This window comes from Podarcis vaucheri, assembly GCF_965113315.1.
Source record: "Podarcis vaucheri genome assembly, chromosome: 4".
NCBI lineage: Eukaryota > Metazoa > Chordata > Lepidosauria > Squamata > Lacertidae > Podarcis > Podarcis vaucheri.
In genome coordinates, this window is record NC_138762.1 from 28,845,358 (window position 1) to 28,870,282 (window position 24,925).

General features: G+C 42.0%; 1 protein-coding gene across 2 annotated transcripts in view; it reads right to left on the minus strand.

The window, feature by feature from the left end:
* UBL3 (ubiquitin like 3) overlaps positions 1-17,454 on the minus strand; it is a 39,289-nt gene extending 21,835 nt beyond the window's left edge. Inside the window, exons 1-2 of one of the 2 annotated variants that reach the window (XM_082220364.1) lie at positions 16,241-17,454; positions 5,757-5,783 (exon numbers count right to left, since the gene is read on the minus strand). In XM_082220364.1, the coding sequence (XP_082076490.1) occupies positions 5,757-5,783; positions 16,241-16,267 (54 nt within the window). In that variant the 5' untranslated portion in view covers positions 16,268-17,454. The remainder of the gene's footprint in view (positions 1-5,756; positions 5,784-16,240) is intronic. The other variant, XM_082220365.1, reaches the window with a different exon arrangement.
* Between the last annotated feature and the right edge of the window lie 7,471 nt (positions 17,455-24,925).

Below are 24,925 nucleotides of genomic sequence, written 5' to 3' on the forward strand. Positions count from 1 at the left end.
TGCTAGATCATCTGTGGGAAAACTTATGATTAACAGATAGTTTTGTTAAACAAACCATGGGTTAGCATTACAGGCAAAGACCAATTTATGTGAGTCCAATGATGTATTACTGCAACTGTGTGCACTGCACAGAACCCGGGAGTGACTTTTAAAATGGCTAAAATGGCCCTAAAAGAGCCCAGAAAGGGTAAAAAAAAGGTGTGGACACACAAACCTTTACAGCTGCAATCCCAGAAGCCCTTGCACTGACTGTTGAAATCTGTGGAGAGCTGGAGTTTGAGCAAGTAGGTTTGGAGGGAGCAACTGTGGTGGAGTGTGGCATCTGGTAAGTGCTTTTGGTTTATTAAAGGGTTTTTCAAGAGCTTCCAGAGGTTTAGAGGGTGTTTGCAGGCTTTTCCAATGGTGTTTCACCTGCATAATTAGGGAGTTGCCTGCATTTGCTAACCAGAGGAAGTGTTACAGTTGAGTAGAGCGATTTCCTGGGAAGTACCAAGCTAACTTCAAAGGGGCAGTATCAAATACTATCTAACTACATAAGACATGAAAAAATTGAAAGGAGATTCAAGTAGCCAAAGCTTGAAGAACTATGGCAAAAACCCTAGAAGATATTGATTAGGATAATTTTAGGGACAATGATCCGCAATAAGATAATGCTGACTATAGTCCGAGAACATTTACCATCTTCCATTGCTCAGTAATGCCCAACAAAATACAATGCCCAAATTGCACCTTTTGGAGCACACCACAAACAAGAATTTATGCTACACTGTGGTGTAGGGAAGTTAGACCAGGACAACAGCCTGGTTCAGAAGGAAATTCCTTGGCTCAATAAACTCTTGGAGCACATAATTTGCCCCAAAATAGTACATTAAACATAGAAAAGGAATGATGAATTGCTGAGGATGATACACACATGACCCCATTGTGTTGATCTTAAGATTACTAAAAAAATTAAAGGCTTTTCAGTGTAACTGTGTCAGTGAAATTGTAGTTATTAATATTCAGACAGAGCATAACAGAATGTTTTAAGTGTTGGAACACAGTTTGGTTTTCTTAGCTTATTCATTTGAAGTCAGTTTCCTAGACCCCAGGCATAAGAAATCTGGGTCAGAAAGCACAAAGTGTACAGCTAGCTTCTCCAACAGAACAAACAGCTACAAGCAAAAAAGCTGCAAAAGGGTCTTTATCAAAACATTTTAAATAAATGCAGTCAAGCATGTTAGAAATTCTTAGAACTCCAACAGGTTAAGTTATAGTCTCTTCAGAAGGTTCATACAAGTTTAACAGTTTTAGCAGGTGTTGGGTTTTTTAAAAATACTTTCTCTGCACCTTTTGTTATATCCATTCCTCACATACAAGATCTATTCCCACATCCACTCTGCTGAAAAAACAGCTTGCTGCTCTGTGTTTAGAGGGGGGATATGTGGCAAGTTATTTTTCTGTCCTCACTGGGATAGCTCAGTCAGTAGAGCATGAGACTCTTAATCTTAGGGTTGTGGGTTCCAGCCCCACGTTGGGCAAAAGATTCCTGCATTGCAGGGGTTTGGACTAGAGGACCCTCGTGATCCTTTCCAACTCTACAATTTTATGGTTCTGTTATTCCTCCCTCCTTACCACGGTCAGTAACTATGTTCTTGAAATAGAAGAGCTCAAGGAAGAGAGAGAAGGGCTGTTGATCCATGGTTCTCAACTATATGCTCGAACCACATGAGGTTGCATTCTTCCTTCATATGGTATAGAACTATCAATTGCTACAAGATATGATGACTATATGCCAGCTCCAGGATCAGAGCTGAGTATGTCTGCATATAAGTTACTGCAGAACAACTGTGGGAGACAGCATTCATGTCTTGGGGCTTCCCATAGACATCTGGTTGACCACTCTGGGAAACAGGATGCTGAAGAAGACATGGTACAATGGTACCTTGGGTTACAAACACTTCAAGTTACAGACTCCGCTAACCCGGAAGTAGTACCTTGGGTTAAAAACGTTACCTCAGGATGAGAACAGAAATTGTGCGGCGGTGATGCGGTGGCGGCAGTGGGAAGCCCCATTAGCTAAAGTGGTACCTCAGGTCCCAGATTCAATCAGTGACACCTCCATTTTTTAATAAAAAGACTCAAATAGCTGGTGTTGGGAAAGGCTTCTGCTTAAGACTTTTGTAAGCTGCTGTCTGAAGAAGTGAGAAAGGTGAGCATCATTAGCTCAAAGCAGCCAACCTGGCAGACTTAATTATGTCTCTGAGTTGCAGCCCCTCCTCCCCCATTCCAAACAGTAACTTTCTGCTTCATAATTGTCAACTGCTTCAGGGCTACCCTTAGAAGCATTAAAAGGAGTGCTATAGGCCATCTAATGCAACCCCTTGCCCTCTGCAGGAAATTCAAAGCTAGAGAATTCCCAACAGATGGCTACCCAGCCTCTGCTTGAAGAACTCCTGCAAGGGAGAACAACCACTATCTCATGTAATTAGTTCCATTATTTAACTGCTCACCATTAAGAAGTTTCTCCAAATGTCCATTATTGAATTTCAGTCTTGAACTGCAGTCCTGACCCCTCAATCAACTACTTAGGCAAGGTTGCACATAGTTCCCTTTATCAGAGAAGACAAAATAGGAGTTGGGCAGTTCTGCCTTCACTGAATAAACTCTCTCCAAACCATTTGGCTGCATTTTTTGATTGTGTTGTGAATTTTCCTGCAAGGCTGATTGGGCAGAGGGGCTTTAAGCATCACAGACAAATGGGAAATGAAACATTGTGGCGAAAATATAACAAGGCGGCTTATGGGGAAATAAGTGGATGTGAAGGAGGAAATGCTATATTGAGAATGCTTCTTTTTATATTAGTGTTCAGAGTTGGGGGTGGGATTGCTTCCTATATGTGATAATAAAATATTTTAGCTTTTCAATGATTACTGTTTTTCCACCCCAGATATAGCCATTATTTGAATTAAAGGTAAAGGTACCCCTGCCCGTATGGGCCAGTCGTGTCCGACTCTAGGGTTGTGCGCCCATCTCACTTAAGAGGCTGGGGGCCAGCACTGTCTGGGTCACGTGGCCAGCGTGACGAAGCTGCTCTGGCGAACCGGCACCAGTGCAGCACACGGAAACGCCGTTTACCTTCCTGCTATAAAGCGGTACCTATTTATCTACTTGCACTTAGTGGTGCTTTCGAACTGCTAGGTGGGCAGGAGCTGGGACCAAAAGATGGGAGCTCACCCCACCGCGGGGATTCGAACCGCCGACCATGAGATCGGCAAGCCCTAGGCGCTGAGGTTTTACCCACAGCGCCACCCGCGTCCCGTATATTATTTGAATTAGACATATTCAATTATGAAGTTATTTCACAGCCAGAACAAATTTACAAATTTTCTTGCATAATATTGTTCATCTATTTCAAAATACAGTTATTAAGCAGAATCAAGCACCCAGTGGTTTCTTTGTACCTCTTTACCTATTCAGGTTTTTTAAAGAAAATTTCTCTCAAAGCTCAGTATATTCAAAATATGGTACTGGACCTTTGGCAACTTCCATGTTCCAAACAATCTTTAACCAGCATCAACCAAGCACTTTACATTGACTTATTTGCCTTACATTGCCTTATTTCTGAGGTTTTGTTTTTTCACTCACCATTATGCAAAAAGCAATCGAAAATCCATCTGAATTTCCAGTCTAAGTTGGAAAACACAATTTCAAGACTGCTTCCCGTTCTGTTAGAGTAATCATTCAAACTACAAGGTTCTAGACAACAATATAGAACAAGCACTGCCAGGTTACACGGCAAACAATTCCAATTCCTAGTCAGATTATTTTAGATCATTGTTTATAGCTGAAGTAAAGAAGCCCAGAATATAAGGTCTAGTATGACCACAGTTTTGACAGTTCAGTGTTTACTGTTAAAGAAATGCTCTCAACTTCCATGTTTCCAAGATTTGATCAAACAGAGATCTCAACAGATAACTTGATCGAAATCTTTTAGAAATCTTTTAAGGTACTGTTCTGTAAAACTTGAGAGGCCCCTTTTTAGAAAGTGACATTAGTGGCATTAAAATTTAAGATCTCTATTATTGAAGCTATATTGAAGCTATTTTCAGGTTACCTTACAAAACAGATTCTTTCAGTTAAAGCCCCAATGATTCCAACAATAATTAAACCATAAATTCAAGATTTCTCAATAATTCTGCAAGGAAAAGCACTTGAACAAGGCATTGACACTAATCAAAATTTATACACAAGCACAATCCAGCCAAAATTAGGAGTTTCATATCTCAATAATTTCAGTTACATTTATTTCAAAAAGAGTTAACATACATTACAGTGGTGTCCAAACTTTTTTCAAAGAGGGCCAGATTTGATGAAGTGAAGGACCATGAGGGCTGACCAAAGGGCCAACCAAAGTAATTGAGCTTTTCTTTGGAATGAAGTTATTGAGCTTTTTGGTGGTTAAAGTTGTTGAGGGGTTTTTTAGGATTTCACCTCTGGATATAAGCTGCCACAGGGGCCAAATTAAACCGACCGGCGGGCCAGATTAGGCCCCCAAAATGAACTTTGGACATGCCTGACATACAAGCTTAACTCTTAAATCAATTGGGCTTTGGCTGGATTGCATCTTGCTTCATTTTCAGTTAGTAAATGTTTCAGTACATACAGCCAACACAACTATATAGTAAGCTTGAGTGTGTTAGTGCATGAACACACCCAACCAACAAAAGCTGGCCTAGTTCACATAACACCTTAATTCAAAATATGGTTTACTGTGACTATGCGAAAGTGTAGGCTCCTGGAGAGGTTCCCAGTCCCTGTACCAAACTTTGGCTTAGTGTGCTGTCTGAACCCAGGGCTTGTAGTTAGTAAGTAAAGAGATCAACTACAAGCCTGGGTTTGGACAACATGCTAAAGCATTGGGGTGGTGGGGAAGACTGCTGCAAGAAATATGTTGTGTAAATTAAGCCACATGACATCTGATTCACTTTAGCTCATTATTCAGGTACCTGAAGAGTACATCTGATCTCATGAGAGCCAGAAAGTCCTCTCAACATCATACAGAGTGCAGCAGTATTTATACACTGATTATGAATCAAGGCAATCAAGAGTCACGTGGTTTTATTTCCACAAGTCTTAAATAAAAAACAAGCGTAATTCCGATCCACATAAAATCTTATCTGCTCCACTAGCCTTAAGAGAAAAATTGGTGTGCTGTGCCAGCTTGCGTATACAACTACAATAGCTGCCGTCCAACAGTAATAAGTCTGGGTTTTTAGAACATTTCATTATGCATATACTTATGTATTATAGTACACAATAATTCAAAGAATTGTAGAGTTGGAAGGGCTCACAAGGATCATCTAGTCCAACCCCCTGAAATGAAGGAACCTTACACCCAAAGTGGAACTGGAACCCATGACCCCGAGATTAAGAGTCTCATGCTCTAGCGATTGAGCTATCCCAGCTTGCTCTTCAGGAAAGACAAGATGAAAAATACAAATACAAGAAAAAAATCACTATCAGATTAAAAGGGATCTATGACAACCAAGATGAACCATAAAAGTTCATGTTGCTTCAGGACAGAGGATTTAATGACATGTGGTCTGAATGACATGTGGTCTGTCTCTCTCTCCTCTCACTCTTTAAAAAATCTACTTCTAAAACCAACTGAGCAATCATATACTTTTTATTCACACATTTTACAGACTCTGTTCTCTCAGGGCCAAGCACAAAAGGAATAACCTGCAGGCAGGGCATGCTTTTGTCCCACTTACCAAAGCGCGCTCACCACAGGGGGAAAACTGTAAGCAGAAAAGGGCAATGTCACTTCTATATGGCATTAGGAAGGTCAAAATACAGATAGCAGTAGCTACATGGTTTTGAACAATTAGATGTCTCAAGAAGGCTACAAAAAAGCAGTTCCAGCCACAGTCTTCTTTAACAGTAAGCCTTGAAAAATAAGAGCAATACCCCTGTAGATCATTTATTACTTTGCCACAGCCATAGGACAATTTTGATTCCAGAGCTGTATTAATTTCTCATAAGGTTCAATGGCTGAGATCATGATTCTAAATAGACAAACCACTGATGTTAGTGCAACTTACTTCCAAAACATGTTTTAAGACTGCAACATTAGCGCTTTGGGTTTACCATCCCACACATATACTAGTGTCAAGGAACGGCTGGTGAAATATCCTATTTACTCATTTGGAAAGAAAATTTCTTCTCCCTAGCAAGACGCTGACCTTTCACAATTACCATATTTGTTGGCTGTTCATTAATGTCAGTGCAGATAGCTCTAATGGAGGTAACTTGCTGAACAGTTACAAAGTACAAACCATATTGCCAGATTTAAGCAAAATTTTCAGTGCAGTCTTTCCCACTAATAAAAAGGTATTCAATGCTTATATGAAGCTTTTAAAAAGTTCCAACACACTTGATGAAAAGCAAAGATGAAAAGTTATAATGCCAATAGAAATATTCCATGTAAAATCTGTGGAAACAAATGGAACTGTAGAACATACTTTGACTACTACAGAGATACAGTGTAATCAAACAATGAATAACAACAGAACATTTCAAGGGAATATGCTTGTTTATTGAAGATTAATCAATAATACAACATACACAGGGGTTATATTCCAGGGATTGCGCATAAAGCCAAAATTGTGTTTAGTCAAAACACATTGGGTACAATGATGGGTAGGATGGCCAAACTCGTTTCCCCCACTTTTTTTAAAAAAAGTTTTTGGCCAAATGTGCAAATGTTAAATGCGCTAAGTTGCAGGCTTACTGTACTATGTTCCTTTTTGGCAACTTTGCTAGCTATGTTTGGTCTGGAAATGCAAGTTCTCAAACACCGAATACTTGTTTAAGTCCTGTCAAAACAAAGGATACCACTCTATGTTTGATAGCATCTATTCTACAGGGCCATCCATGCCACCATTCATTATGTTAGTTAGAAGGAGACAAAGGCTAGCCGCATATCAGTCTAGGCAAGTTCAGGCATAGACTTCCCAAGACTGTTCCTGGAGAAGCTAAAATTACATTGGTCTTAGACCTCATGAACTTCTTTCTTTCTTTTCCCAGGGTTTTTTTTAAAAAGCAGATTTCCCACAAATTCAGTCAGAAACTTTTTAAAAAGCCAAATGCACACAAATCGTTTTTTCTCTTTCCTTACATCCTATTTTAGTGGCCATTTGTCCATAGCAGTTATTATCTACTATACAGTAACTAACAGGTCAATCCAATGGCCTTGCAACAATATAAATCCTAACTCACTGACAATTACACCAGTGCAAAGGTCACTGGATCATTCTGAAAGTTATTATCTATTCCTGCTGCTTCATCAAACTCATGCTTCTATAACTGGTAGCTGTCAGTTTTCACCAAGACTGGGGGTTAAGCAGAACTCAACTGGTGGCTTATAGTAGTCCATGTTACACTGCAGTCAATAGGGACTGCATGGCAGATTTTCAGTACAGTGGTACCTCGGGTTAAGAACTTAATTCGTTCCAGAGGTCCGTTCTTGACCTGAAACGGTTCTTAACCTGAGGTGTGCTTTCGCTAATGGGGCCTTCTGCTGCTGCTGCGCTGCTGGTACGCAATTTCCGTTCTTATCCTGGGGCAAAGTCCTTAACCTGGAGCAACCACTTCCTGGTTAGCAGAGTTTGTAACCCAAAGTGTCTGTAACCCAAGGTACCACTGTACTGCCTTCTGTTTGCTCACAGAGGAAACAATGCGACTCCTGACACCATACAGTATTAAGTATTTGGTTATTTGTGGCCTCAGGGGTGAGGGGCATATATATGGGTTAAAAAGGAAAAAGAAAACCAGGATAGCTGCTGCCACCTCTGTTGCTGCTAAAAACATCCCAGTAGAGTGCCAGACACAGACCATGGTTTGTGCTTGTCCTAGCTACCAAGGAACTCTGAAAACTGTCTCCAGCACTTACAGTTTTCTGCCCCAAGAGTCTTCTGGCTCAGTCCTTCAACCCTGGTTCTGCTAGGTTCATGCAGTAATGTTTCGCTGTTAGTTCTCTCTCAGTTTAGAAAAATATAACTGGATAGACCCCAACTCTTTCTTTAGGGACTGCAGCGTTCTCATCCTTCCTTCTCCAACCCAATTTCTCTCAGTTTACAGCAGCTGAAGCAAAAGGTTAGTTAGGGACTCTTAGACTGACAGGAAGTAGGCCCAACAAACTGAACTAGGCAGGCCGAGGTGCACAAGGCCTCTAGAAAAACAAAAATACAATAAGATATGATTTTATATTTTGAACCTTTTCAGATTTTTCCAGGTCTACCTGAAAACATCTTTGAATGAAACAAATTACTGATACTTGCCCTTGCATACATTTAAATAAATTCTGCAAGAATAAACTCTGCACAAGTTGCTCTTTCAGCCAGGTGATCCAGTGGAGTCAAATCAATGTCAGAGTCAGACTGGCAGCCATGTTCAACATGCTTTGCAATTGGCAAAATTGTCTGCTCAGTCTCCTCAGCCAGAGTATTTTGTACTGTCTCTTCAAATTATGAATATTTACTTACAGACAATGAGTTGGATCCATACTTAGTCATGGGTCAATTCCAAGAATGATTATGGCTGCAACCCTATACTCACCTCAAAGTAAACCCCACTGAAGTAGCGCTTACTTCTGGGTAAACATGAATATGCCTGTGCTGTCAGTTTGGTTCTAACCCAGTATGCTTCCTATTCACCTCCTAAAAATAAATAGCTCTGTTAAATAACTAGCAGTTCTTCCCTCAAAGTTACATGCCCTTAGTTGTTTCTGCACAGGAAAACTTGTATCTCTGTTCCAGCCTATTAATAAAGGGAAAGGAGAGATGAAGAGGAAAGATGAGATTTACTAGGTTTTAAGAACAGCCTAAGGAACTCAGAAGTCTGTAATAAATATAAGAAGTTATGTGTCACATCTAAGCAGTTTAACAAGAATATACATAGTGAGAGACTTACGTCTCTTCTAGTTAACATTCCAAAAGCACTGTTGCTTCACTCATACAATGACCAAAGTTACCCTTTAACTAAGCAATATATATAGGAAAACACAAATTCTATATTATATAAAATATAGATGCCTAGATATTGTAAATTTACTGAACAAAATTTATGTACCGCTCAATTGTAAATAAAACCTCTAAGCTGTTGATAAAGAATGCTCTGTTTTTCTGTTAATTAACATATTCTAGTGATTGGCAAAGCAATCCAAACCGTAGCTGATCAGCATTGGGAAATGACACAGCAGCATAGCCACTGCCACATCTGCAGCCCCGTCCCTTATGCCAGTCAGGGCACAATGCAAGGTGGGAGCGTCCTGAAGCTGGTATAACAACTGGGGTCAGATTGGGCCTGATGCCATCAAGTGGAAATAGAGATGGGCCCAAAACACAGAAATGGACATGGAACTGACATAGGACCACCCATTGAAACAAAAGAAATCAGCTGAGTGCTAGAGTTTGTCTGGTGGCTTTAAAAATGAAACCAGCAAAAGTATTACCTTAAGTTAGCAATGTTTCTATTGGAGAGATTCACAAGTTCATTAAAATTTGGCCTTCAGAATGCAGTAAGAAAATAGGCTTGAATGCTAGCATTCAGGGGTGCAAACTTGAATGCATATGGGGGGCAGGTAAGGCCTGCACCATATAATCAATCACAAGACATGACACACAAACACCATTTGAATGGCAATGCCCATAAACTTTGGGGAGCCCAGGCCCCCTCAAATATTTTATTGGGGGGCCAAAGGGACCAAGGCCCCTAGGATTTGGCTCCTATGCTAACATCTATGCTGCTCACCGAATTTGTCTTTTCAGCGTCCCTTGCACCTAAATTTATACTCTAAAGTTGGGAAACTCACTGAAACAAAATTGCTACAGAAGGACTGTAGCCATTAAGCAAGATCAGCAAAAAATGTTATTTTTTGCATGTGTAGAAATGCCTTATGCTTGTGCAAAAAGAGCAGAAGTATCCAACCCTAAAAAGAAGTAAACTAAAATGGAAAGTTGTTTGAAACTACTGTGAAATAAGCACTTTTCTACACAATGTATCTAGATTTAATTCCAACTATTCAAATCTAAATCGCAATCTATGATGAAAAAATAGCCTTCACAAATTTATAAAAGTATCATTTCTCACCACTTAGCTATACAAAATGCTTTACAGAAAGGTTCCACATTTACAGATGATTTAACAGCACAGACGGTGAAACACTTAATTCTTGAATTTTGAACTGATCAATTTTTATACTCTATATTTGAGGTTTAATGGCATGCCTCTTCTAGTACCCAGCTGGTATATTAGCCTCTGCCTACTCGCAGCTTATTCTGCCAACTTCATTTGAATTTAGATGGCAAACCAAAGCTGTTTCTAAAGCCAGTCTACTGGTTTCAAGTAATATCAAATTAGTAGTGTACATTTAATCAGGTCCATGGCTGCTCACACAGGTAAATATTATCAGAAACTTCCTTCATTTTACTCACATACAGAAAACTGACATAAAGTGTTTTTCTCTAGGGTCAAGGTCGGAAAATTAAATGTTTGTCACTAATTGAGGAACTTATAAGGGACATGTTTGTTTTTATGAAAATCTGCGTTGGTATAGGTAATAAAGGGGGCTGTTTTAAAAGGTTTAATGCAGAGCTTTATTTTGCATGAATATTCATCAGTATTTTGTGATATAAAAACAAAAACCTAGACCTCTAATAAACTCTGTTACCAAAATTTGCCTGTGTTCTTCCCAACTAACTAAAATCCTCAAATCTGATATACCTATATAACCCAAGACACCTTGACTACTAGGAAAATCTAAAATGAAAAATTCATATATAACCCTCAATAAAAGATAATTTAGGGGTTACTCAAAAGCAAAGTTTCTCATACACATAACTTAATGTAATGAAAGTGCCTCTATTGGCTAGATTTCTATATTTTGGCCAGCTTCATCTGGATAGCTTCATCCAAGCTCCACTCTACCCCAAACCAAAGCCCATCTAAAGTAGCCTGCTTAACCAATGAACAGTACACATATGCCATTTCGTGGAATATTCCTTTCGTCCCAGCCAGAAGGGGACCAATTACAGAGTTTCACTCAATCAAGCCTTGTCTAGAATGGCTATCCATGCTCTCATTGCCTCCACTTTCCACAGATACCACTAGTGATTTAAAATCACCCAGTGACACCCTCATTGCTGAATTACACCATATCCACTTGACAACCCCACCCACAACTCCCCTCTTATTACATTATCAATTACACAAGATACCTCTTCCTTCAACTGCTGCACACTGTAACTGTTTAATAAAATAGGGATGTTTTGCTCAATGGGTGAAGTATGGATGGGGAAATGGGTGGCTGAGAAATGTGTTACTGCTCCTTAAAACAGTTACAGTTCCAAGACAGAGCAAAGTTAAGGAGATGGGGCTAGTGGGAGATGTGAAAAGGCAATGATGGATACAGCAGCTGAGCAGAACAGTGGTAGGAAAAGGTTAAGAAACTCTTGGCGACAATGAATTTTGAGAGCCTTTGATAGGGAAACAGGAGGCAATGTGGAAATGCTGGGCTGTTGCAAAGAGTTGGTGAAGAACTCTGAGATTTCCTCACTCTTACAGCTGGCCAGTGGTAAGGAAGATAATAACACAGTGAGGAAATGCCAGTCACAGGGTGCCACAAAGGAGTTCAGAATATTGGTCAGGGTATGAGGAGTCAGTAAGAAATAAGACAAACTTTGCTTGATCATCTATCTGTGAAGCAACTTGAAAATTAATTGTGGATTTGTTTGTTTTTTAAAGTATGATTTAATAACCAGTGACTGACTCGAGGTCACCTGGTAAATTTCTGAAATATGGATCTGAAATAGCTGGTCTCCCCTGCCCTAGCCAAACATTAACCATTACACCACACTGGCTTTCAAAAGTGTTGCTAACCACATACATAAGCATATCTAGTTTATCCAAATTAACTATAACTTTGATATTTAGGCTATTTTGCAAACTACAGCAGACCAGCAATTCCAGTAGCTTTATCACAGTTTGACAGTAATTTGCTTAAAGTTTTAGAGAAGAAGAGCAAAAGAAGTGGGAGTAAGAAAGTAAAATTGATATATAATTCTAAGCAAGCAAAGTAGTGGCAAATTACAAATCCCTCTCTTATCATATTTGAGAAAATTATGACTGAGAAGAAATCATTGTTATAGCACTGAGCACTGTTTTGTAACTAGCCAAGTAAGAGGACCTTCCATATGAGAAAAAGCTAAAGCTCTTCAAGCTTTTTAGCTTAACAAAAAAGATACAAGGGATGACATGAGTTTATACATTTACAGAGAATTCTCCCAATCTCAGGGTCACCAAATCAAATTGATGGGCAAAAGGAAAGATACTACAAATGGAAGCACTTCAAACAACAACTACAACAAATTACTGTAGTTATGGATTTCACAACAGCAACAAATTACTGTAGCTATGGAATTCACTACCAAGATGTTGTGCCACTAGCTTAGAAGGGTTTAAAAGTGGCTGAGAAACCCATGAAGGATAGGTCTAAACAGAAACTAAGTTATGGGGCAGTATGCCATTAAGAACAAATTTCTCTTCAGCGACAGCAGGGGAGGACTACTACTTTCATGCCCTGGTTTTCCAGAAGCATTTGGTAGGCCATAGTGAAAAACAGGATGCTAGATTAGATGGACTTTGGTTCCATTTTCAAATAAGTGAGAAATAATATAGTCACTTCCTATAAAACCTTTACATTAATTATTTCAATTCATCTTTTAATGCTTCCTCTTCAATGAGTCCAAAAAATAACACTATGCCAAAAATAATTAGTGCTGGGTAAAATACCTGAAATTGACAAAGATGCAATTTCAATCTTCATATGCAAGCGTTTGTATTCTAGGTGCTTTTCTATGAAATCTTTAAATTTCATCACTGCAGCACTTTTAAGTACCAATAGACAATATGAACAATCCCATGAATTCTATCCCTAAATCTTCCCCCAAACCTTTACAAATAACAGCCCAGATATGAAGGATTTTCTTGCCACATATGAACTACATAGCATACATCCAGCTACCACATCAACTTAGCAACTGGTAATAGTTCTGCTCATTTCGCTCTGAAGGTGAGTGAGGCTTACAGATTACCGACGCTCGGCTTTAAATATTATATACCAAAACTAATTACTGGGAAAAGGGGAGGGGGCTACAGATGATACCTATGTTTATAGCACCCCACTCACATTTTAAGAATTTTCCAAATTAATAGTTAATTCATCAAGACCACTGAAATAAAGATTTCCTTCTATTGCCTATCTTTGACACCAATAAATTAACACCCAACACACTTCTCTAGACACCACAGTACTGCAGATAAAACTATAATTTGCATGGTATTTGGGTAAAGGTGCTGGCAGCTTCCTTTTAGTGGTTGGAAGCATGCCTCCATTGAGAAAATGTAACTGTCTTTCAGTATAAATGTGCAGACACAATAATGAAGTTCAGGGAACTTCAAATGGAATCAATTCAAGTTTTGCTAGGCTCCTATCTTTTATCAACATCCTCTTGCTACATCAACAATACACCATATATTAGGTATGTCTGGAATTTAGTTTACAGCAATCACGATATGTAAATAAAATGTAAATGATAGAGGATTACATTAATCACTAATGTTTTGAAATATTTAGCTAAATAAATGACTGCAGTTGAAGGAGGAAGTCAAACATGATTGAAAAGAAAGATAAAAGATTTCAGCATACCAAAGCCATGCCCACTTATTTTTAAGCAAAATTATTAAGAGTCCATCACTGCAATTACATATTAAATGAGGGGATAGAGTAGTAGAAGTGTGAAGCATCATCCACCACAATTTGATTAGATCAACTTATTTGGTGCCCTACAACAACCTCTGACATCACATCATGGGGAAGTGACAAAAGCACTGTGGTAAAACATCTGCTTTATGTGCAGAAGGTCACAGGTTCAATCCCCAGCATCTCCAGGTACAGCTGAGATGGAATCCTGCCTGAAATCTACTGCCCATCAGTGTAGACAAAACTAAGCTAGATGGACCAAGTCTGACTTAGTGTAAGGCAGTTTCCTATGTTCTGTAATGGTCATGTATGTGTATGTGTGTGCATGTGTTGATTGGGTCATCCATATAACCTTTATGATCTCAAGTTGCTTTCCCTCCTTTTATATGGGGGAGGGGGGGGAAACCTGTTAGTATACATGATATGAATTTCCCTGTTTTATTTCACATATCTTCACTCTTACCCAAGCCTGAAAATATGTAGGTTTCAAAAACTGTTTTAACAATTGCTTTACATTTCCTCATATGATAAAAGCAATGAGATTTTATAAGACAGGAGCTCTCTGAATGTGATGTAACCTTGGTTATGACACTTCTTTCCACTGCAACTAACAGGGAAAGACTATCACCTGCATTCCAACCATTCATTGGCTGAAGCTATGGAAATGTAAACTACTAAAGTTCCAAGCTTCAAAGAGAAACCCTAGAAGCAATCACTTCCAGTTGTGGAATTTGAACTTCTAATTTCAATATGAGCTTGTGCAATGAGAGTAATATTTGAATTAGTATTCTATTTCAAAGGTTCTTTCTAAGTCCTTTCTAAACAATTTTCCTATAATTTACAGTCTGGCTTTCCAAATAAGTATACTTGCATGTGCATCTCTGCAGAATTACAAAAGTTGCGAAACCCCCCAAAAAACTGCTTCAAAAACCAGAAAGCATTTTTAAGCTTGAGAACCAGGAAGTGCAACAGATTTAAAAAGGCAATTTGTTGTTCTCATATCAATGACCAAACTGACCACCAACCTATTTATTAAGATACAAAGCCCTTACTGAAAGCTCAGAGCCTTCAGCAGAAGTCAACAAAACAGTTGAAATCAACAAAACAGAATTGTTTGTTCCAAAACTAGATTTTACTGACGATGATGTATTAGCAAACCAATATGGCATTCAGTCCTCATTAAGTACATATAAGTTCCATTGATTTCAATGGAAGTTAAATTTAAGTTTATGCTTAACTTTCCCAATATTATCAGTGTATGTCCACTGTGAAACAAATCCCACTTATGTCAATGAGAATTACTCCCAGATAAGTGTGTACCAGACTGCAGCCTAAAAGGTTCTTTTTCTTGACTGGATCATAGCTACAGCTTTTAGTGATTATTTTATTGTTGTTTTATTACTGAAGACATTTTTAAAAATGCTTTGAAGCTGAATCAGAAGGAAATCAATCAGAGCTAAGAATCTGCTACAAGCCCAAAAGAAAAGCATCAAATAAAAGGATTAGCACATGAGAATCAACAATATGCTTTATATTGCTTGTGATTTCCCCTCCCCAATATTTTGCCAAAGTTACTTGGAGCAAAATGCTTTATTAAGCTACAGATAAACGTTATTAAAGTAGTGCCTTTGTCACAAATTACTGTTTTCCTGTTATGCAGAGCCAAAAACAACCATGTTAATGCCAAGCATAGACTGTGGCCCTGAAAGCTTAATTAGACACATATACAGAGCATGAATGGCACATTAGGGCTCAGAAACCATAACCGTTTATCTTTAAATGGCATGACATATATAGTTAGGACATATGACAAAATTCACTCATGCATAAGAAAAAACATATATGCAGTACATAAAGGAACAATCAAGTTAACTTTATCTCCATTTCAAAATAATTCACAGATCCAGAGTTGTTTGTTCTTAGTATACATTGTAGGCAGTCCCCTCTCAAATCTATATTCTTTCCTCTTTGTCTCGATTTCAAAACAGTCCAGATAGGTTACTGGCATGACACTTTACTGAAATAGGGTGTCCGATATCAATTCAAAAAAGGGCCTGGCATAAGAGGTGCTGGAGTGTAGAGAACTCTTGTCCCCAAGATACAATGTCTAATGATGGCCTTCTGGAACTGTTAAAGAATATTAACCCATTTCAGCCAAGTAGTAAAAAAGAATGAAGGGAAGTTGAAAGAAAATGGCAGGATTTAAAACTAGCTTTAAGTGCAGAACCACTGATAAAAAAGAAGTTTCATTTCATGTTGTATCCCATTTTTTCCCTTGCTAGAATCTAAAACATTTTAAAAAGTCAAATACAGTAATGAAACTGATAACTCACTCTAGTACAACAGAGATGGTTCTCACTCTCACATCTATCTTGCTCCAAAAGGGCATCTCAGTTCCCCACTATAATTCTGAAAACAAAGTCAACGTGAACTTACCATATCAGATGGAACACTGCTAGACATCTTGATATTACCCTGATGGTTTCAAAAAGTACAGAATAATATTTCTTTTTTAGAAAAAAGCCAGCCAGCCAAGACGATCTTCCAGCTAACCAATCTTTGGTGTGCGTCTGTTAAGTTCTGAGATTTATTTTCGCCTAAACTACGGCAAGGAAACTGTGGATCGAGGGGATCAAAATCCAAAGAGGAACTGGTGTTGAAAGGCTCGATCGGAAACACCAGGGAAACCAGAGATGGCAGCAGATCCTTGTCGTCAGCAGCACAAACACCAACACCAGTGGTGCCAGGTAGACCAGAAAGAAATACACAAGGGCATGAATTGTGTACAGGCTTTTTCTCTCTTCCCCCTCTCGCTCTTCCTCTCCAGCCTAGACCAATAATGAATGACGAGGATGATTCAGAGGATAGTTCTGCGCCCGAGTCACCTCCTCATTAAAACGAGCGACAGGCAGGCAGGCACTCCGAGCAGAGAGAGAAGTAAGGCGACCTTCCTCTTTCCCTGGAGCCGAAGTTGTTGGGGGTGGTTTTTTTATTTTATTTTATTTCGTTTCCACCCACCGATTCTCTCCAAGTGAAGGAAGGCTGAGGGAGAGACTGGGGCGGGCTCTTCTCGGTCCTCTCGGTTCCCTTTAGACGTTTATTCTTTTTTTGCAAAAACACAACCAGAACAAAACACCCGAACGGGGAAGGAGGGCGGAGGTGGGGGGAAAGGAGGGGGGCGTCAAAAGAAACGACACTCTCCCCCCTCAAACTGCAGCGGCGGCGGCGGCGGCAGCAGCAGCTCAAGGGGGGATTTAAACTGCAGTCGCCTCTTCTAGCAGCAGCAGCAGCGCTCGCCGCCCCCTCCGCCTCTCCTTCCTCAGGTCTCTGTTCTCCTCATCGCCGCCGCCGCCGCCGCTCCTCTCTCTCCAGACCCTTCGCCGCCTCTTCCTCGCCGTCCTCCAGGGGCTCCCTCGGCAGCAGGCGGTTAACGGAAACCCCCCTCAGCTGACGCGGCGGGGCTGCTCGCCCTTCTCTTTCCTCCCTCGGAAGCCGGCGCTTCTGAGGAAAAGAGGGGCGAAGAGCGAAACAGTTCGGCTTCTCTTTTCCACCCCTCCCCGCCCCTCAGAGAGAGTCGCTCTCGGCTACCCTTCGCCGCCCGCCGCCGCCGCCGCTCCCGCAGCCGCCTCTTGTCATCTTCCTTTCAAACCAACATGGCGTCTGCGCCGAGCTGAGAAAAGGGGACACGGCAGGGGAAAGACGGACCTGGCAGCGCCCCCATCCCCCACTCCCCCCCCTTCTCCGCACACACAGACACACTCCGGCTCCGCCCCTTGTTCTTTTGCGGAGCCGCGTCAGAGCGCGGCTCCGCGCAGGCGCCGCGCGCAAGGCATCATGGGGGTTGTAGTTCGAAAAGGCGCAGTCAGGGTCTCCTCCACCACCACCACCCTCCCCTCACAAAAATCGGCGGTGTGACGCAGAGCTTTTTCGCTTTGGCAGCTGCTTGTTGTTATAGCAGCCCCGGCTCCAGCAACTGTTGCTAAGGGGACGGGGAACTACCCGCTGCTGAAGAGGCAAGGGGGCCTGTGGCGCTGCTGGAGGAAGGGGTTTCGCACGGCTGGCTCGTGACTTGGCGCTTCCCCTTTCTCCTCGCACCCGAAGCGGTCCTCCTCCCCCCCCCCAAATATGTATGCCAGCCCCACCCCCCACCCCCATACTGTACTTCAGTTTTAGCCAGGTTTAAATAAATGTGTTGCCGGACTCTAGATGGAACTGGTTCTTGGGCTGTCATTTATAAAGGAGGGGAGATCAACGACTGCGGAAACCAAACTGAAAAGAAATGGAGCAAAGGTCATCACCACACGCGCCGAAAGTACAAAGCCGTGGCAGGAACGAAACGTCACACCAACATATCTTCGTATATTTGCTTTTAGAAATGGCCATTTTGGAGGGCGCCTGAAGCCGCTGGACATTATTACATAGCTGTAAGCGCGCCAAGGATATATTTTATATGAACCCTGATTTTTGGTAAGTGACATAACGCCATTGGTATCCAATCTCTTCCTGTCAGCTCAAGTTTCAGGTGCAGGTAAGTCCGAGGCCAACCATTCTTCATCCTGAATATAGTGTGTTCTACTTTTGGGTGTGGATCTAAAAATCATGATCATCCAGGAAGTAGGGCAAATATTTGTCATTCAAAAATTAATACTATCGCCTCGTTTAATAGATTTTGAAGGTCCTGCACGCGTAGGTTTTGGCTTTGCTCGCTGTGACTACTTAAAGAAAAAGAAAAAACTGGCCAAACGAGGAAACTGTCAACAAAAGAAAGGGCCTTCAGTTGAGTATTCATAGCCATGAGAGAGCCATATATAATGAGCTGGATCCCACACCCAGACTAAGGTATATGGAGAACAAAGTGTCCTTTCTTGACCTAGTAATAGTCCTTTCCATTTCCAACAGGAATCAGGCACCTTTGACCTTCCAGATGTTGTGGCCTCCAGTTTGATCAGCCACAGCCAGCATAGCGAATGGTAAGGGATGTTAAGTGTGATAGGTACTGAAAAGCAAATGAGCAGCAGAGGAAGTAGTAGGGGATGTGGATTTCTCCTTAACCAGGCACACACACACACACACACACACCCGGTTGGGAAAAATGCTGATGACAAGGGAAAAGCGGATTGGCTTTGGGTGTATTTTTCAATATCTGGATTATCCCTGGATAGGGGAGATCTGAAAAGAAGTGAGATAGTGGCTGGTGGTGGAGACTGTCATGTGGGCAATGGTTAAAAACTTCAGGGACAAAGAGCATTAAACACACAGTAAATGCTACTGTGAACAAGCCCAGAGTTGTAGCCTATCTGAAGGGACACAGGCTCCCCATGCCTGGTTTGCAATTTTGTATTGTGCTTTTGTGTGCTCAAAGTACTTCACAGGCATTAAGCCTGTGAGGTAGATGAGCTTTATTCTCCTCATAGTGCAGGGTGCGGGGTAAGGCTTGAATGACAGCGACTTCCCTTGGGTGTTGTGAAGGGATGGCTCAGAGCCAGACCCTAGATCTCTTGCCCCTTTCCTCCCCCTTTAAAAAAACATCTTAAAAATAATTGTTTACCTTTACCTACGGGACAACAAGCTTCAGTCAGTGACAAGGTTGGGCATGGCAAACCCAAGACCAGCAGAGGGCCCACTGTCCTAACAGCGCTCCCATTTTCACATTTCAACAAAGTATCTGAAAGGGTCATATGTAGCCTAAGAGAAATCTCAGTTTGCATGCCCCACGTCTTCCAGGTTGGATGTCCCCACTGTGGGTGATCTGTCCAAGGGCCCCAAAATCCTGGAGCCAGGACTGAGTAGGAAAACCATATTCCTGGGGTTACACTAGAGTGTCCTCAATTAGACAACTGGCCTGCGAGGGCAAGCTACAATATTTAAAACACAACATTAACATTAAAATACAATATTACACAATATTACAAAAAAAGTTTAAAGTGACTTAAAACTGCAAAATTAAGGTGGATCCTAAAAATATACACCTCCAGTTTCAAAAGCCACGGTAAAGAGATGTATCTTCAGCTTTCGCCAAAAGCTGTATAATGATGGTGCCAAACACACTGTTCTAATCATTCTAATCCTCTGAGCTCCTTTTTCTATTCCAAAAGCCCTCTTTCTGATCTATAGGTTTTGTGACTGAGCTACAGCTCCACACAGGACCCTCAATTATTGCTCTCCTCAAGCCTTGAGGCAGCAGGATTAAAATCTGCTTAAATGAGACTTGAATCTACGCCTCCTGTTCCTAGTTGCATTGACCCCCCATTAGCTACAAAGCCTTGTGCACGGTTACCTGCTGTGCGCTTGCTGTTATCTTTTCCATCCGTCCCTCATGCATGTGCCTCTCTGCCTCTGCAAGTATTGGTCCTCCTCAGAGGGCAGTGGCGCTGTCAGGACAGGACATCGGGGCAGAGGTCCAGGGCCCTGCTCAGCCGAGCTGGAGGACTTCCAAATTCAGCACAGGGCTGGCTGATCACATTTTGAAGCAAGTGAACCACCGTCTAAAGAGGAAGCTCCATTAAATCCAGAGTCACAAATAACCCAACTGCACCACTGCCAGAGAGACAGCAACGGAGGAGTGTGGTGTGTGCAGCATTATAGAAACAGCGTCTCCGCACAAAGGCACCGTTCCCATAGCAGGACTCAGAACCTTCTCCTGGGATGCCATGGGTTCTCCCTGCTGGCTTTTCGTTATAGCACGGTGTCAGCTAGTACTGTGGAAAGAGCTGTAGTCTCTTCTCTACTCAGTGGTTGTTTGGCCACCTTTGGAGGCTGGATGGTGCTGTCCATGCATGTATAAATTTATCATATAGAATCATAGGACTGTAGAATTGGAAGAGACCATGAGGATCATCTAGTTCAACCTCCTGCGATTTAGGACTCTTTCACCCAACGTGGGGCTCGAACCCATGACCTTGAGATTAAGAGTCTCATGCTCTACCAACTGAGCTATTTGGGGGCCTTAGCAACAGGCTGCAGAGTTTCCAGCAACACTGTGTGAACACTTCCTATTATTGCTGCATTAGCTTTTGTTTTAACAGGTACTGTTTACTCTGCTGCCCAGAGAGCGTAGGATCTTGACTGCGCTATCCTAGCATTAGCCCTGCCAAAGCTGCACTTGCAAAATAGCGCTATATGATCTGCCCACCTGACTTTTTACCACACAATGTAGTTTTTAACCAACGGGCATTAGAGTAGTCCTATTGAAACCGTTATTATTGGCCTCAGTTCATAGGCATCAACTCTTAAGGAGCCCAGATCCCAATAAAATATTTGAGGGGCAGCCACCCCACATTGAGAACAATTGGGGCAGAGGAGGCTCAGCGTGAAGCTGAACATGGCACAGCTTCAGTGGCTGACGATTCCTCGTCCTCCTCTTGCCACAGAGAGGAAGGAGTGGGGAAGCAGTTCTGGGCTGGTGGCAGCAGAAAGAGGAGGAGGTGGAAACTGAGTACCAGAGGGGAGGAGCCGTCAGCCACTGAATCCATACATGTTTGGCTCCACTCCCTGGCACCTCCCGGCATCCCTGTGTCACACACACGTAATGTGTGTGCCATCACCCCCCTCCCAATCTTCTGCTAGGTTGGCAACTCTGCTTCAGTTAAAGTTTTGCAGACACAGTTTTCTTCCCCTCAACAGCGGTTGAAAGTCCAGCATAGCTTTTCCTGCTCAGGCTTGGACAGTGTTCTTTTGGAGGAGTGTCCACTGTAGATTTATCCTTTGCGAGATAGTAAGTGACACAAACTAAAAATCAAATCACACATATATTGGAACTGGAGCTACAATTTCCATATTCCTTCATACCCTTCCTACAACCCTGGCTGAATGAAAATCATTTACAAATTCTGCTGTTTAACTGGTCAAAGAGGTCATATGACGCATGGACACCATTTTCCATTGTCCAGAAAAACTCCTTGCAACTATTAGGTCGTGGCCTCCATGTTAACAGGACAATAGTTTAGTGTTCTCTGGGATATGGGAACACCACCATTTTCATTCCTGTACATTTATTACTATAGATGGTTGGCACAATCAACAAAGACTTTCCCAAGATGAATGGTGTTACTATAAGAAACACTGAATAAACCCTTTTGCTTTCCTGTGTACCCTGCTTTCTTTTCATTTTGCTTTGTTAAAGGGCAAGAAATCCAGCAAAGGGGAAGATTAGCATGGGATGTGGAGAGCACAACAAACATACATTTGTTTGATGGAAGAATCTATAACTAAACAATCATAACTACCATGCTCTGATTATTCTGGTAGATTTTTTTTCCCTCTTGAAGATACTGGCATTGATGCAATAGGAAAATCCCATAAATCAGATTTTCATTCTGGTTTGTGCTTATGGGTGTAGTAGTTTTATGTGTACATAAACACATCCCTAAGCCCCACAGGAAGCGTTAAAAAAAGAAAGAGGGAAACGTCATCTGATTGCCTCGAAGTCAACAAGCAGTTAATAGAGGCTGCTGCAATATCTACTTGTCTGTTTCTTAATAACAATATTTGAGCTGGCTGGGATTTCTCATAGCTCTTACTAGCAGGAGCCCATCTCTAAAATTTATTCGTGAAGCTTAATTATGAGCCGTGTTGATTCAAAATTAAACAAAAGATCAATTCTGTGCACACCCGCCTATGTCAGCATTCTTTTCTCGCTGATAGTATATCTGAATGTCGCAGAGGATCCTCCTACACAAACCAGCATAAATATTTTCCTGTGCCAAATGCCTGGGTTGGATTCTCTTTGATTATTAGTCTGCACATGTTTTCTTCAGCGATAACGCAAATCCTGTGTTTTGCTAACTTTGCTGTGTTTGTATGGTTCCTCTGTTTGACAACCTATTTGTTAGCCACTCTGCGCTACCCTTGCAGCTATCTCGCAAAAAGGCACACAAACAAAAAATCCCGACAAGGGAAATGCTGCAAATAGTAAATTGCAACTATTTGCAACTGACATGAATGGGAGTGCGAAAGTCCCAGCACCCTAACCGACAAAAAACAGACCTTCCCTGCCGCTACCCACAGGAAGAAGCATCAAGTGCCTAGCCCCTTGCACAGGAGACCTGTAGGTACAGGTGCAAAATTTGATAAAATTTCAAGGATGCCACACATGCACCACAGAATATTCAATTGGCCACAACAAAATGCTTCTTTCAGGCTTAGTTTCAGGAGGAGGGGACCCTGCAGGAGTCAGCGAAGTCCTCTGTGGGCACATATGGGCCCCTGGGCACCATGTTGGTGACTCCTGTCCCAGTAGACTGGGTGTGAGAGAAGGCTATGGAGACACCAGACATTCCTGCAAATGGGAACTACATCTGTCATGGCTGGGGACCCAGGCACAGAAGATGCATTGCATGCATGGGGGGGGGGATCCAAGAACTCCCTCTACCCTGTACCCTTCTCAGTACAAACCGAAACTGCTCTGCCACCCACCAGTACGTAGCAAAAGTGGGGTGAAGGTGGAGAAGGGGGATCTAAGCCACCCTGAGGGCAGTGTGGGGTGCATACAGATGCTGCCCTGCTAATGCCACTGGGCCCGTGACGTTTTGCTACCTGAGGCAAAGCAACAAATGTTGTGTTCTCCACTGCCCCCCACTGCCAAACCGTGGTGCCTTGCACTCATGACTCACTTAGGATGCTCAAGAGGGACGTGAGGGGCTGTCACATTGGTCACCTGAGGTTTCCACCTCACGCTGTCCAACAGTAGGGCTGGCCCCTTCCTCTAAGTTGAGGAGCTGCCCATTTATTGATCTGGATAACATCTGACATCAGGAATCACAAGACAAGGAAACCAGTAGGAGAACACTTCATTCTCCCAGGACATTCTATACAAGATCTCAAAGTAACTGTCATATTACAAAAGAATTTCAGAAATAGACTGGAAAGAGAAGTTGCTGAATTACAACTTACAGTGGTGCCTCGTAAGACGAAAAGAATCCGTTCTGTGATTCTCTTCGTCTAGCGGTTTTTTCGTCTTGCGAAGCAAGCCCATTGACGGATTAGCGGATTAGCGCTATTAGCGGCTTTTAGCGGCTTATCTGCTGATCGGATCAGCTGATTAGCGGCTTAGAAAAAGGGGGGGAAGGAAAAAAACCCCGCAGGAACTCGCAAGGCATTGTCGACTTGCGAAGCAAGCCCATAGGAAATTCGTTTTGCGAAGCACCTCCAAAACGGAAAACCCTTTCGTCTAGCGGGTTTTCCGTCTTGCGAGGCATTCGTCTTGCGGGGCACCACTGTATTACCAAACTTAAAACCATGGAGAGACCTGGTCTGACTAGAGACATTGGGTTCTTATCTCATTATACATGATAAAGCTATTTTTGGCCATCTCATCCCTTGCTTTTTTCTGTAAGGCCAACTGCAGTCGTTAACAGTTGTCAACAGGTTTATCACACCTATCAGCCAATCACCCATTCCCACCACCCTTCTGAGTAATACCCCTCCCCACCCTCTCACTATATATAAAGGTCTGGTGACTTCTGTTTCAGTGTATCTGAAGAAGTGTGCATGCACACGAAAGCTCATACCAAGAACAAACTTAGTTGGTATCTAAGGTGCTACTGGACAATTTTTAAATTTATTTTTATATATTTCTACTGCGTCAGACCAACACGGCTACCTACCTAAATCTGGATAACATCCTGATTGAAAAGAGGGGGAAATAGGACCCTAGGCATTTTTTCTGGCTTGAGGCAGAACAGCAACTAGCACCCACAAATCCCACACAGCAAAATACATAGCTCCCAAGGGTGATCAATGGCACTTAACACTGAAAAATCCCTCTCCCCCTTCTCTTCCTCCTTGGCAATATTAAATAAATAAATAAATAACCTTTTGCTATCTTCTAATAACACCCCAACTGACCCCATTTCTTTGCTCTGTCTGTGTGGCATGGATGTATTGCTGAATCCCCCTAACAAGAAAACGAATGGAAAAAGATTTGTGTCTGAAAGCCACTCCCGACCTAAGGAGGGGGGGCGGGTTGCGGGCTCACACCCCGGACTACATTGTTGCGGGGCTGGCGCCAGCCCCGCGGGACTCAGGAATTCCCCAGTCTGATTATTATTCATTATCCCACAGTGCCGGCCAATCGGCTGGCGCTAGGGGCGGGCTTACAATAGGGCACTTAAGGTCGGGGAA